Below are 13,546 nucleotides of genomic sequence, written 5' to 3' on the forward strand. Positions count from 1 at the left end.
TGTTTTTGTTCTTGCATTTTTTTTGGGGAAAAAAAAAGTATTCGTCGTCTCTTAGTTCCAAAGAAGAAGTCGCTTAAAGCAATATAGGCAAATTGCCCCCTTTTGGCCACGCCCCTCAGCCCCCTGGGGGGTCAGCCCCACCATTTGTACAATTTTGTATCCCTACCACCTAGGAATGCTTCCAGTCAAATTTGGTTAAATTCCAATCAGTGGTTAAGAAGAAGAAGTCGTTTAAAGAAATTGTTGACGGACGGACGACGGCACAACGGTATGGCATAAGCTCACTTTGGTCCTTCGAACCCGGTGAGCTAAAAATAAAATTGATTTCAGAATAATTTAGTCTGTTACAGAGCATTTTAAAAACCTCTCTCATGTATCCATATACAAATGATCAACGACACACTTGTAGATTTTCGGGCATAAAATGATAAGATAGGTGTATGGGGTTTTATTTAAAGTTTAAAAACCATCAGCTGGAAATATTCACCGTGATGACATCACTAGCCATCAATGATTCTTACAAATGAAGATAACAACCATCATTTCCCATTTTCACTCAAATGAAAGTCGTGAGAAATCAGAAAATTTCCTATATCTTGATACTAGTATATGACACATACCCATTTAAAATATACAGCAACCAAATAGTGATGCAATCAATGCATTAATGTCAGTAGGAAATGAACTGTAAACCAGACCCACAATGAGATTTAATTGATATTTTATTTTGAAAATGTAGTTAAAATTCTCCGACCAACACCAACCTTCGTCGTTTTGCTGGATCTTATGTGATTCGACTTGCACAATGCCGTCTATATCATCTCCTGTAGGAGGGGTAGCTACATCATCATGGTTATTATCCGCATGAAGAAAGACTCTTTTAATCTCTGATGATGTCTCACCATTTCTGTCTCTGTCAATATCAATGCCAAGGTCACAGCTAGGGTCAAGGTCACATGTGGAGTCCAGGTTACCATCACAAATCTCATCCTTGTCTCCTACCTTGACAACATGTTTGTCTAACATGTCCTCATCAGATCCTTGTGACCTTGACCTAGTTTGTGGTTTACCTATATGTATTTCCTCGGATATATTTTGTTGTTCCTGCACAATTTCAGTATCACTAGGACAATTATTACTAGCACCATTATCATGTTGGATCTCATCTTTCTGAACAAAACTTTCATTATCAGGAGGAAGGTTTGTTGTTGAAACATCTGTATTGTCTATATCACCATCAGTAACTGTGGCAACACCATTTAAGATGTCTTCCTCTGTTGATTCCCTTCTGAATGTGCTCATGATCCTGTTGTAACTCTGAACAGAAGCAGAACTACTCGACCTGCTCCTGTTAGACTCGGAACTGCCATCATCATCTGAGTAATCAGCACTTTCTTTTTTTATGATTTCAACCATAAAATTGTTGTATACTTGCTCCAGGTCTGTTCCCTTGATCTGCTGCTGAAGGACCTGTAACCTTTCCATTGATAAATGTTTACGCCACTTTCCCTGGAGGAGTACCTCCTGAAATTTGCAGCAAATATCTGCGGCCAGTGTCACATTTTTCTTCTGGAGGATGGAGACCACTTGTGACACAGAAAACATTTGGATCCTCCGTACCTCACCACTCGTAAGAAACAGGTACATGTCACTTTTCACTGTGCAAAGGTCCTTGATGCCTGAAATCATAAAGTAATGTGGTGGGATGCTATATGTATTTACAGACATTCTGCTTGTTAAATTCAATGGTCTGCAAACATAAAGACCACTGTCAAAAGATGCCTGTTGTTTATTTTAAATTTAATCTGAAATTTTAATATGTGCATTTCATATGGTTTCCTCCTATTTGACCAAATTTTTCATAGAAAATCAATTCAGTCTTTCCTAAAAATTATGTTTGCCAGCTGTCTCAACTTTGTTTGTGATGGTTATTAAAATATACATCAATAAATTGCACATTACTAGATTATTTGAGAGCCTACACAAATGCTTGCTAATGGCATTACGGGGGTACTGGTGTACTAAACATAGTTATAGTAGGCTGCATTGCAGTTAATATCATCAATAATATTTATGCCCATCATACTATTACATGTATATATATATATATCATGCATCATGACCAACAAAATCTTCCCTGACCTTGTGGGTGTAACAGAACAATCTCAAATCCAAGAGGTGATTTATTTGGTGGGATTTCTCTGTTACACCCTCAAGGTCAGGGGATGATTATTTTTCTCCCATACTATTATTTCAGCCATAACTGAACAGACAGTAGTTATATTTGTAAACATATTTTGTGTGTAAATGTTCACCATTCATCCTTTTATGACGTCACGATTGCCATTCTGTTTTTATGATGTCACAATTTAGTGCATCTCTCTCTCTCGACTAAAATGGGAGACACATACCTCTGAAGGTTGGGAGAATAAAATCACTTCAAATTTAACTGAAAACTAGATCATCTTTCCCACTGATCAGCTGTCAGATAAGGACTTACCTGTGCCTAGTTCTGTCCAAAGAATGACTTTCACCTTAACTGGGTTTAGAATGTACACTCTGTTGTTTCTCCAGCTCACCAAATACTGTGACCTACATAAAAAGAAATTGATTTAAACCTGTATAGCAGGTGTAAAATTTCACCATTTCTACCCCAGAACTTTTTCACATGCTATACTGGCTGTTCCAGGTTATAACTCAGTTGTTTCAGTGAAATTCCATTGTGTGTCAATATGACTGAGTTGTCTTTTGTATGAACTTCAAAATAATCAGGCGTTTTCCCTTTGTAAATTAATCTGTTTGTTTAAACTTTCAATGTTCACTTTCGTTGTGATCCACACCATATTATGGTGATGGATATTATAATTTCTTTGTGTCTTTTCCAGTATACCGTAAATGTTTTTTCCTTACCGATTCTTTTTCATTGAAACAAGTTGAAATTATTTTGGGTGTTTTTTTTAAATTTCAATTTAACTGTTACCTTATATGTATATTGTTTACACCTAATAACTTTAATTCAACTGGCATCATGGAAACTTGGAAATTGTGGCCACGATCTAACATACTCATAAGGTACAAATGTTTTGCAAATTTCGATGCATTCACAAAATTAGCAAAATTAAAACCCTCTTGAATATTACCAATTATAAGGTACATGTTATTAACTATCAGGTACATTTTAACAACAAGAAAAGTAATAAGGTACATGTTATTAACTATCAGGTACATTTTAACAACAAGAAAAGTGAATAATCCATTAAGTATAGATGTAACACCAATCAGAATGTGAAGATGTCAAATTTGGTTTTCTAATTCTATTCAAATCTTTTTCAGATGGCTTGTTATCCAGACTACTGGTGTGTGGGATAAAGAATTTCTACCGTACTTTACTTACCCCAACATCTTCAGACGAGGTAAGTTGATGCCCTGTCCAGCCCACTCTGACGCTGGTGTAGTAACCCATTCTGTCTCACTGTACCAAAACAATGAAAAGAACACTTGAACACTGCTACATGCAAAAAAGGAATGTTATATCTTAGATGGTATGGCCAGCACTTTTATACTTAATGCCAATTACTAAGGCCTAAAAGAAGATAACCTTGCAGTTCTGGTTTTATCCTCAGAGGTAAAGTAGGGGAACATTCTTAGTTTAAGGAGTGCTTATAATTATACAGTGCTTGCCTGAAAATTTGCCTAACAACTTTTGGGTCGGCTATTGATAAACAGGTTCAGAATGGAAACCAGAAACACATGATTATTTTTTTAATGCATTAACGGGAGATGTGGGTACATGTATCACACTCACTTCATGTCAATCTCTTAAATGAATAGTCAACAATTACTTTATATAAATCACTTAAGTGGGAGGCATGGCCGAAAACTTACTTCATGTCAATCACTTTGATAGGAGGTATGGCCAAAAGATGTTTAAACTGATGAGTACTGAGAACATTGCCTTCATAGTCTACCTGTAAATAAAGATAAACAAAGCATAAATTAAGCAGAAAATTACAAACATACAATATTGTACATTTTATTTGCATCATTCATTCCAGAAACTGAATCAAAGAATTTATATATTCAGATGTTTCAAAATTTTCTGATTTGTTTTTAAAGCAGTCATTCAGAAGTTTTGTTTTATGGTAGAGCCTCCAATAACCAATTTAACAGATCAGTAGTAGAGATAATGTGAGACATACCTCCCAGACACGAGAACTTGGCCGGGCACAGTACATCATGGGAAAGGACGTCTTACTGAGCTTGTAGAAACAGCCTCCGTACTCTCCCTCTCTGTAACAAAGTCTCAAATAAGTGACAGGGTATCAATCTGTACTCTCCCTCCCTGTAACAATGTCTCAAATTAGTGACAGGGTATCAATCTGTACTCTCCCTCCCTGTAACAAAGTCTCAAATAAGTGACAGGGTATCAATCCATACTTTCCCTCCCTGTAATATATTCCGTCTTTGCGTATTGCAGAGTTATCTTCTCTTGGGAGCAGGTATTGATTGTTACGTCATTGGTTTGTGTGAGAAAATTACGTCGTTTTCTCAAAAATTGATGACGTTACTCTCACAAACAAGTGACGTAACAATCAATACCTCCTCCCAAGAGAAGATAACTCTGCAATACGCAAAGACGGAATAGTCACAAATAAGTAACAGGGTATCAATCCATACTCACCCTACCACGTAAACAGCCTTATATCAATAACAGGGTATCAATCCATCCTCTCCCTACCACATAAACAACCCAATATCAATGACAGGGCATCAATCCATACTCTCCCTTCCACGTAACAGCCTTATACCAATGACAGGGTACCAATCCATACTCGCCCTACCATGTAAACACCCTTATATCAATAACAGGGGATGAATCCATACTCTCCCTATCACATAAACAGCCCAATATCCATGACAGGGTATCAATCCATTCTCACCCTACCACGTAAACAACCTTATATCAATAACAGGGGATGAATCCATACTCTCCCTATCACATAAACAGCCCAATATCCATGACAGGGTATCAATCCATCCTCTCCCTACCACGTAACAACCTTATATCAATGACAGGGGATCAATCCATACTCTCCCTTCCACGTAACAGCCTTATATCAGTAACAGGGTATCAATCCACACTCGCCCTACCACGTAACAGCCTTATACCAATGACAGGGTATCAATCCATGCTCTCCCTACCACATAAACAGCCAAATATCAATGACAGGGTATCAACCCATCCTCTCCCTACCACGTAAACAGTCTTATATCAATGACAGGGGATCAATCCATACTCTCCCTTCCACGTAACAGCCTTATATCGATGACAGGGTATCAATCCATTCTCACCCTACCACGTAAACAACCTTATATCAATAACAGGGGATCAATCCATACTCTCCATACCACATAAACAGCCCAATATCCATGACAGGGTATCAATCCATACTCTCCCTACCACGTAACAGCCTTATATCAATGACAGGGTATCAATCCATACTCGCCCTACCATGTAAACAGCCTTATATCAATGACAGGGTATCAATCTATACTCGCCCTACCACGTAAACAGCCTTATATCAATGACAGGGTATCAATCCATACTCGCTTTACCACGTAAACAGCCTTATATCAATAACAGGGTTAATCAATAAATGAACATGTACTGGAGGACATACATGTATGATAGCACTATTGTACGCAAGATGATGGTGTAAGATATCTATATCCTTTAGGGGCATTGAGTTATATAGTCGCATTTAAATGATTTGTTTGTTTGTGGTTTAACATCCTCACAACAGCCAGCAAGCCATATATAGGGTCATATGAAAAGAGGTGCCTAACAAGACACCAAAGAAACGAAATAGCAGGGAAGTGACAACAGAAAAGATAAAGATGCCAAGTGTCGCAAGGGGTGCAGAAAATCAAGTTAGGTTTCTTCATTGTTTCTTAATATTCTGCAGGTGCCCCTTCATAAGTTGTCTCTTATGAAATAAAGTGGTACACAACAGGTCTATTCTTTCCCAAAACCTGCAACTGAATGATGCCACATGTCATAACCAGATGACATATTATGATTAACAACAGGCTGGTATAGATTTATCGTCGACAAGGCTTTTGTCCTCGATAGTCCTTCTATACACCATTGCGATATGTCGTGATGGTGGTGAACCTTGAGGATGATAAAGAGTTGCATTTTCATCCCAAAAATCTTACATAGACATATTCAAAACTCTTAGCCATTGACATACACGTGTATATATCCCAACAAGTACTAAGGAAAACAATGTATTGTACTAGTGCCAGCTATTCATAGATTTGAAAAATATTTATTATAGTATGGGGAGGGAGTAATGAATAATTAATTTCAAAGTACTAGTGAAGTAGATTGTCACAAAATGTATGGTTGCTAATAAAACAGTACAAACCTTGGTTTTTTGCCAACCGGTGAATATTGTTGTCTGCAATAAAGAAATATATAACTGTATTGGAAGTGTTGGAAACAAAATTCAACGTTTTTTTCATTAAATCAATTATTAAACACAATTTTCAAAATGTAAAGTATATATCCTATATGTTCACATTAACAAAAAAGAATATATAACCTTTTTGACATGCTTTTTAAAGTCTTCTTATACAGAACAGTAAACTGTACAGTAGAGATTATATAGACTGACTAATGTAATACTGACCCTACCTTAGACAGAACAGTAAACTGTACAGTAGAGATTATATAGACTGAGTAATGTAATACTGACCCTACCTTATACAGAACAGAAAACTGTACAGTAGAGATTATATAGACTGACTAAGGTAATACTGACCCTACCTTATACAGAACAGTAAACTGCACAGTAGAGATTATATAGACTGACTAATGTAATACTGTCCCTACCTTATTCAGAACAGTAAACTGTACAGTAGAGATTATATAGACTGGCTAATGTAATACTGACCCTACCTTATACAGAACAGTAAACTGCACAGTAGAGATTATATAGACTGACTAATGTAATACCGACCCTACCTTATACAGAACAGTAAACTGTACAGTAGAGCTTATATAGACTGACTAATGTAATACTGACCCTACCTTAGACAGAACAGTAAACTGTACAGTAGAGATTATATAGACTGAGTAATGTAATACTGACCCTACCTTATACAGAACAGTAAACTGCACAGTAGAGATTATATAGACTGACTAATGTAATACTGCCCCTACCTTATACAGAACAGTAAACTGTACAGTAGAGCTTATATAGACTGACTAATGTAATACTGACCCTACCTTCTACAGAACAGTAAACTGTACAGTAGAGATTATATAGACTGACTAATGTAATACTGTCCCTACCTTATTCAGAACAGTAAACTGTACAGTAGAGATTATATAGACTGGCTAATGTAATACTGACCCTACCTTATACAGAACAGAAAACTGTACAGTAGAGATTATATAGACTGACTAAGGTAATACTGACCCTACCTTATACAGAACAGTAAACTGCACAGTAGAGATTATATAGACTGACTAATGTAATACTGCCCCTACCTTATACAGAACAGTAAACTGTACAGTAGAGCTTATATAGACTGACTAATGTAATACTGACCCTACCTTAGACAGAACAGTAAACTGTACAGTAGAGATTATATAGACTGACTAAGGTAATACTGACCCTACCTTATACAGAACAGTAAACTGGACAGGAGAGATTATATAGACTGACTAATGTAATACTGACCCTACCTTATTATGACAGATTGACTCTAATATCTAGAATGTACTGATTCATAGGCTGATTAATGTCAGATGATCTTACTTGACTGACCAATGACTGAGGGTGGTAAAGACGTACCCAATTTCCTGATAGTGTTACTAGGCACGCCCTTCCTGGTAGAATTATTATACACTGACCCATGTCAGATGGTGCTTCAGGCTGACCCCTATCTGGAAGTGCTAGACTGACCCCTACTTGATGGTGTTAGACTCACCCATACCTGGTGGTCTTACTGACTGACCTCTATATATAGCTACCTGATGTTGCGTTAGGCTGACCCTTACCTGATTGTGTTAAAGATGGACTGTAACCAACTGACCCCTAATGCCTATCCTACTACACTCATCCATTTCTGATTGTATTTCAGATTGACTCCTACCTGTATAATGGTGTTCCTGACAGACCTATCCCTGATATTGCAGGCCCCAACCGAAAATTGCCAGGGACTGACCCCTACATAATAGTATATCAGACTGACCCCGACCTGATGGTGACTCAGCTGACTAACCCCTACCTGAAAGTGACTCAGCTGACTGAACCCTAGCTAACTAATGGTGATACAGACTGACCCCTATCTGATGTGCCTAAACTCATTGACCCCCTACTTGATGTGCCTCAACTGTCTGCCTATCTGACCCATACCAGATGGTGCTACAGACTTGACCTCTTCCTGATTTTGCATCAGCTGACTGACCCCTAGTTACTGTACCTGATGGTGCTACAGAATGACCCCTTACTTTATGGTATCACACCAGTAGGCTCTGGTCATGGTGGAAACCAATAATTTGTTGTCTGACCAGTCCATCTGGATAACCGACGACTCAAGGCGCATAATGACATTCACAGGCATCTCTACCAGGTTCTTCACCTAATGCAAAGATCAAGGTAAGAAGATATATCAAAGAGGCAATACAAGGTCATAACGTTAACCACTTTTCAAAAGCCAGCAAGTGCTTTTTTATTAACACAAAATGTTGGAAATCTTCTCTTCATATTTTAAGCATATTCGTTTATTTATAGAACAAATATTTTGAACTCAAATGATAGCACATATATATATAAAACCATGGCAAAATTCATTTTCATATGTTTGGGACAAATGTTATAAAATAATTGTAGTTTACATTCAAAATCCTTGAATTCATTTTTTTTCAAGAAAAAACTAAATGGTTTGATATAAAAGAGATCATCTTAAAAATTGATTTTTTTCATCCAAAGATGATAAGTGAACTTCTAACGAATCCACATATATTCATTAATATTGTTTTTTTGAAGATAGTTACAATACTATACATTCTATTTTATTGTCCTTTGTCTATTAATGAAAGCTTCAATCAGGTTCCAGTCAATCCAACTTACACTCATTTTTCAATGTAACTAATGACTCCTAAAAGGTTAAATTGAAATGATCATTCTTCTGGAATTTAAGTTTTCAGGAATGTTTAAGGGTGGTTTCGAAACTACCATGTGGAGGTTACACTAATAAAAACAAACTACCACCTACCTTGGGGACGACAGACATGGAAACTTTGCCTGTGACGTCAGCTACATAGATTTTCCCACCAGAATGTTCCCACTGTATACAGGTGACTGTAGTTCGCACGTGCTCAGTGACAAGCTTCAGTCTCTCTGGCCGAGCTCGTCTGTCGATGTTCATTTCCATCACTACGACATGGCCATTCCTTGAGAGAAAAAAAATCTTTTATCCAATTCCATCACCATTACAGCGACAAATTAGTAGCCTGCAGCTAAGATAAACACGTCAGGTTAATTGTTAAGTATGTCAAAATGGATAAGCAGAGCCCCAATATAACATCTACAAGCCCAAGATGACAGAATTGTTCACCCTTACTACATTGAAAATCATTACATTCCTTTTTTTCAATTTTATCATATCACCGAGTTGTAAACCTAACCATCTCATTAGATAATAATAATCAGTTTGATGTCTTGAAATTATCATTAAAAATTATACTTATTTAATATTATACTTATTTCACATTAATTTTGTAGAAAATAAAGAAAAAGAATGACATCATTTTGAAGTACGGTTTTGCAATGACATTCTATACCAATCTATAAAGTAGAGAAACAAGAATCACAATATGATTAAAAAAAAAAAAAAAAAAAGGATGTCAAGACTAAAGTTAAATGTCTAGACCTAGGGCACACTTACAATGTTGAGAAAGCCACCAACTTCTCATTGGGACACAAGGCCACAACATTTACTGCTGATGGATCCTACACAAAATACAGAAAGCTAGCATAACTTAAAATGACAGAGTGGATGTGAGATTGGTGCATTTAATTAGAAGCCATTTATCTTCACATTAACTTTGAAGTATGTGTTCGCCTTTCAAAGCCCATTCCGAGAACAATATGCATTTCACTGACAAAAGAAATATTTAAATGTCCACTTTAAAAACATTTAGTTTGTTTTTCTATTGAACTTTACTGTAAGCATGCATACTTATTTATCATTATATTTTAACATTGAAGGAAAACAATATATATATATAAATTGCAGTTAGTGCAAACTTGTTTACGGTGCAAAAAGAGCTAAAAAAGATTACCACAAAAATATGTAGTAATAAACTTACCACTTCAGGAAATACAACTTGAAGATGTTTTAGAGTGTTTCTATCAAAGATGTACACATTTCCAGTGTTGCTCCCCAATGCTATGAATTTTGCAGATACTGACAGACATGTAAACTACAACAGAAGAATAGAACAAATATACAATTTTTGTCAAAAGCACAGTTTAAACATAATCATCTTTTTCAGAACTCTATCAATATATGAAACTAACAAGACGTAGATCATATGAAACTGTTTTGATAGATTCATGTATGTTTTAGGTGATTTAAAATTCTATGAGCCCACCTTTAGGCGAGCTGATCCCCGGAGTGGGGTTTGAAGATTGTCCAGTTGGCCCGACTCCAACAGAAGGTGTGTCCATCCCGGAGGATCAGCCATGGTCATCAGGGTCTTGTTATCAACTGACCATCTTGACATCCATACACATCAACAATTACGAGCATTTGTATTTGCTGTTAAATAAAGAAATTTTGTTGTCAAAATTCAATAGAAAGTTAAAACATACAACATGCATGCAGTATGCTGTATTACAGGTATATGAGATTCTCCCACAACCAACTGTCATTAATATTTCAACCTTTTATTTGAAGATCAAATTCATTTCTTTATAAACAAAGACTTAAGAAATGATAACTGAGCATGTCTGGACCCATCCTGATTTATAGAGTGTCCTTTGATTGTTTTTTTTTGGGGGGGGTTTAGATCATATGATCAACGCCCAGTAAAAATACCCCCACCCCTATATGATGGTAATGTATAAGTTGTAGAAATCTTAAATCATATTGCAGGTTGGGTACAAGATAATGTATATAATGCTCAAGGCAACATAGGAAAGATTGACAATTTTTTTCAATAACTGGCTGCTCAACGTTGCACTTTGTTGATGGTATTTATCAGTCTTTTTTTTCATTCTTTTCAACAATGCCAAGCTTTATTTGTGTAGCAGAACTGGACTGGGTCGCTCGTTGGTGACCAGGTAACTCAATTGATAGAGCATCCGTGTAGAGTTCAGAGGGTCCCGGGTTCAAAACCTGATCTGGCCGTGCATTTTTCCATCTCCTGTTACAGTGGTGACTGTGACCAACTCTTGTTTCAAGCATTTGGTGTACGCTTTGCAAGGGGATACCCGAACTTGGGTTGTAAATATATAGTTGTGTCTTCAGGGGTGAAGACTTAAAATGTTGCGGAACTGGACTGGGTAGATCATCGGCGACCATGCAGGTAGCTCAATTGGTAATTTGGTAGAGCATCCGTCTAGAGTTTGGAGGATCACAGGTTTGAACACTAGTCTGGGCGTGCATTTTTTCATCTCCAGTGTTACATTTGCATGTACCAACCAGGAATATAATTTTTAATTTGCAGAAAGTTTGGTGGAGTCAATTTTTAATCTTTAAAAAAAAATCTTCCCTTCCTACATATACCATTTTCGTGGGTAGAATTTTTACGGAATGTTAATCTAAACCCCTGAAAATTCTAATAGGCCCAACTCTCACTGCATGTATGAGATAATGTTTATGTAATACGAAAATATCCTAATATTTGGACGAATGTTGTTATGAAGCAAAGGATATATTCATATGTTTAAATATGTATTCAATTCTGCTGGCTACACATCAATGTCGGACTGGGATGCTGTGTCTGGAAGTATTTAGTTTAGTAAGAGTAACGCCTTTTGGTATTTGTAAGCCATGCACATTTTGGTATACGCTTTTTACAATTATAGATTTTACCCGTCAAGTGTTCATTTCATTTTACTTCCAGAAAGAAAAATACCCGCGGTTATTAGGTACCTTGTCCTAGATATAGAATCCAACCTACCATTCTTAGTATCTTCGCTGTTTATTTTCACTTTGCTCCCTGCATCACATGATGATGAAGAGTTCTACAAAGGGACGTAACTCCAACAGCAGACGACGGGTCCTCGACTTTATGACATGCAGTAAAGCATAGACTGGACGCCTCACTATATCACGGACTTAGATATTCCGAAGCAATGAATTCTTATAATGAAAATAATGAAAGAGGCGTAAATGTCGTTCTGCGAGCACTGTCATGAAAAGTGGCTGTATAAATGTCTAATTTTGCTGAGTAAAATAATTATACGTCATAAAACGGGCACTGGATCGGAACCGATAAAGTTACAATGGGTGCATACAAGCATAGAGCTCATGGTAAACAACATAGGAGTGATCGCTGTAAAATACTATAAAACGAGACTGAAACGAGGCTTTATTTTGAAATATTCTATAGAACCATGGACTTAGATTAGATTAGGTAAATTGGCTCCAGCGAGAGGGTCACAGGTCGTCACGGTTCGGTGCACAAATACAAGAGGTGGACAATACATACGCGAAATGAAATTGGAGTTGCCAATCCCTGTTATCTAAGTCAGTGATAGAACTTTCTCCCTTTATCACACACTTCTATCAGTTGTCTATCAACACTGGCACCGGACCGTCCCATTGGATTGGAAAAAGGCTAACATCATCCCAGTCTTCAAAAAAGGTGAGCGTCACAAATCTGTTTATTACCGCCCAGTCTCTCTTACATCAACATTCACAGAAATATCATTCGCCACCTTGAACACCACAGAATCCTAAACGACAACCAACATGGTTTTTAGGAAATCCCGAAGCTGTGAATCTGAACTAATCTCTACCATTCATGACCAAGCTAAAAATCAATGTCTTCTTCACAAACTTCACTTCTACGGTATCAGAAATAATACACTAGACTGGATCAACAGGTATTAGTTAACGGAGCCACATCTTCCGGCGTGCCTCAGGCCACAGTACTAGGGCCACTCTTTTTTCATATCTTTATCCATGATCTCCCAGAATCTGTCTCATCACATGCTAGGCTGTTCGTAGATGACTGGTTGCTATATCGTGTAATTAAGTCAACCAACGACAGCCTTGCACTACAGCCAGATCTTAATGAGGCTCCACACTTTCGCAATTAACGAGCTGTACTTTTTCCGGAAGTACGTCACGAAAATGGACACTGATGACGATGTGTGAAGCCACCTTAACATGCTACAGAAATAGAAATTTGACTGGCAGATGCAATTCAATACGGATACATGTTTTGCTATCCGAATGTCTAGGAAACGGTCAAATAATTCCACCTCATTTGACTATACCATCCCAGTGGCGGATC

The 13,546-nt window shown here is 37.1% G+C and overlaps 1 protein-coding gene across 2 annotated transcripts in view; it reads right to left on the reverse strand.

Annotated features, from left to right (window-relative positions):
• The window catches only part of LOC110440760 (Hermansky-Pudlak syndrome 5 protein-like), a 32,014-nt gene extending 19,736 nt beyond the window's left edge, over window positions 1-12,278 (reverse strand). For both annotated transcript variants that reach the window (XM_021483911.1, XM_021483904.1), the window contains exons 1-12: window positions 12,206-12,278; window positions 10,673-10,839; window positions 10,388-10,501; window positions 9,964-10,028; window positions 9,292-9,469; window positions 8,525-8,655; window positions 6,432-6,464; window positions 4,200-4,290; window positions 3,886-3,968; window positions 3,395-3,472; window positions 2,501-2,592; window positions 765-1,679 (exon numbers count right to left, since the gene is read on the reverse strand). In XM_021483911.1, coding sequence (XP_021339586.1) covers window positions 765-1,679; window positions 2,501-2,592; window positions 3,395-3,472; window positions 3,886-3,968; window positions 4,200-4,290; window positions 6,432-6,464; window positions 8,525-8,655; window positions 9,292-9,469; window positions 9,964-10,028; window positions 10,388-10,501; window positions 10,673-10,804 — 1,912 coding nt within the window. In that variant the 5' untranslated portion in view covers window positions 10,805-10,839; window positions 12,206-12,278. The remainder of the gene's footprint in view (window positions 1-764; window positions 1,680-2,500; window positions 2,593-3,394; window positions 3,473-3,885; window positions 3,969-4,199; window positions 4,291-6,431; window positions 6,465-8,524; window positions 8,656-9,291; window positions 9,470-9,963; window positions 10,029-10,387; window positions 10,502-10,672; window positions 10,840-12,205) is intronic.
• Between the last annotated feature and the right edge of the window lie 1,268 nt (window positions 12,279-13,546).

The sequence above is a fragment of the Mizuhopecten yessoensis genome, unplaced genomic scaffold (genome assembly GCF_002113885.1).
Source record: "Mizuhopecten yessoensis strain PY_sf001 unplaced genomic scaffold, ASM211388v2 scaffold1779, whole genome shotgun sequence".
In the NCBI taxonomy this organism is placed as follows: Eukaryota; Metazoa; Mollusca; class Bivalvia; order Pectinida; family Pectinidae; genus Mizuhopecten; species Mizuhopecten yessoensis.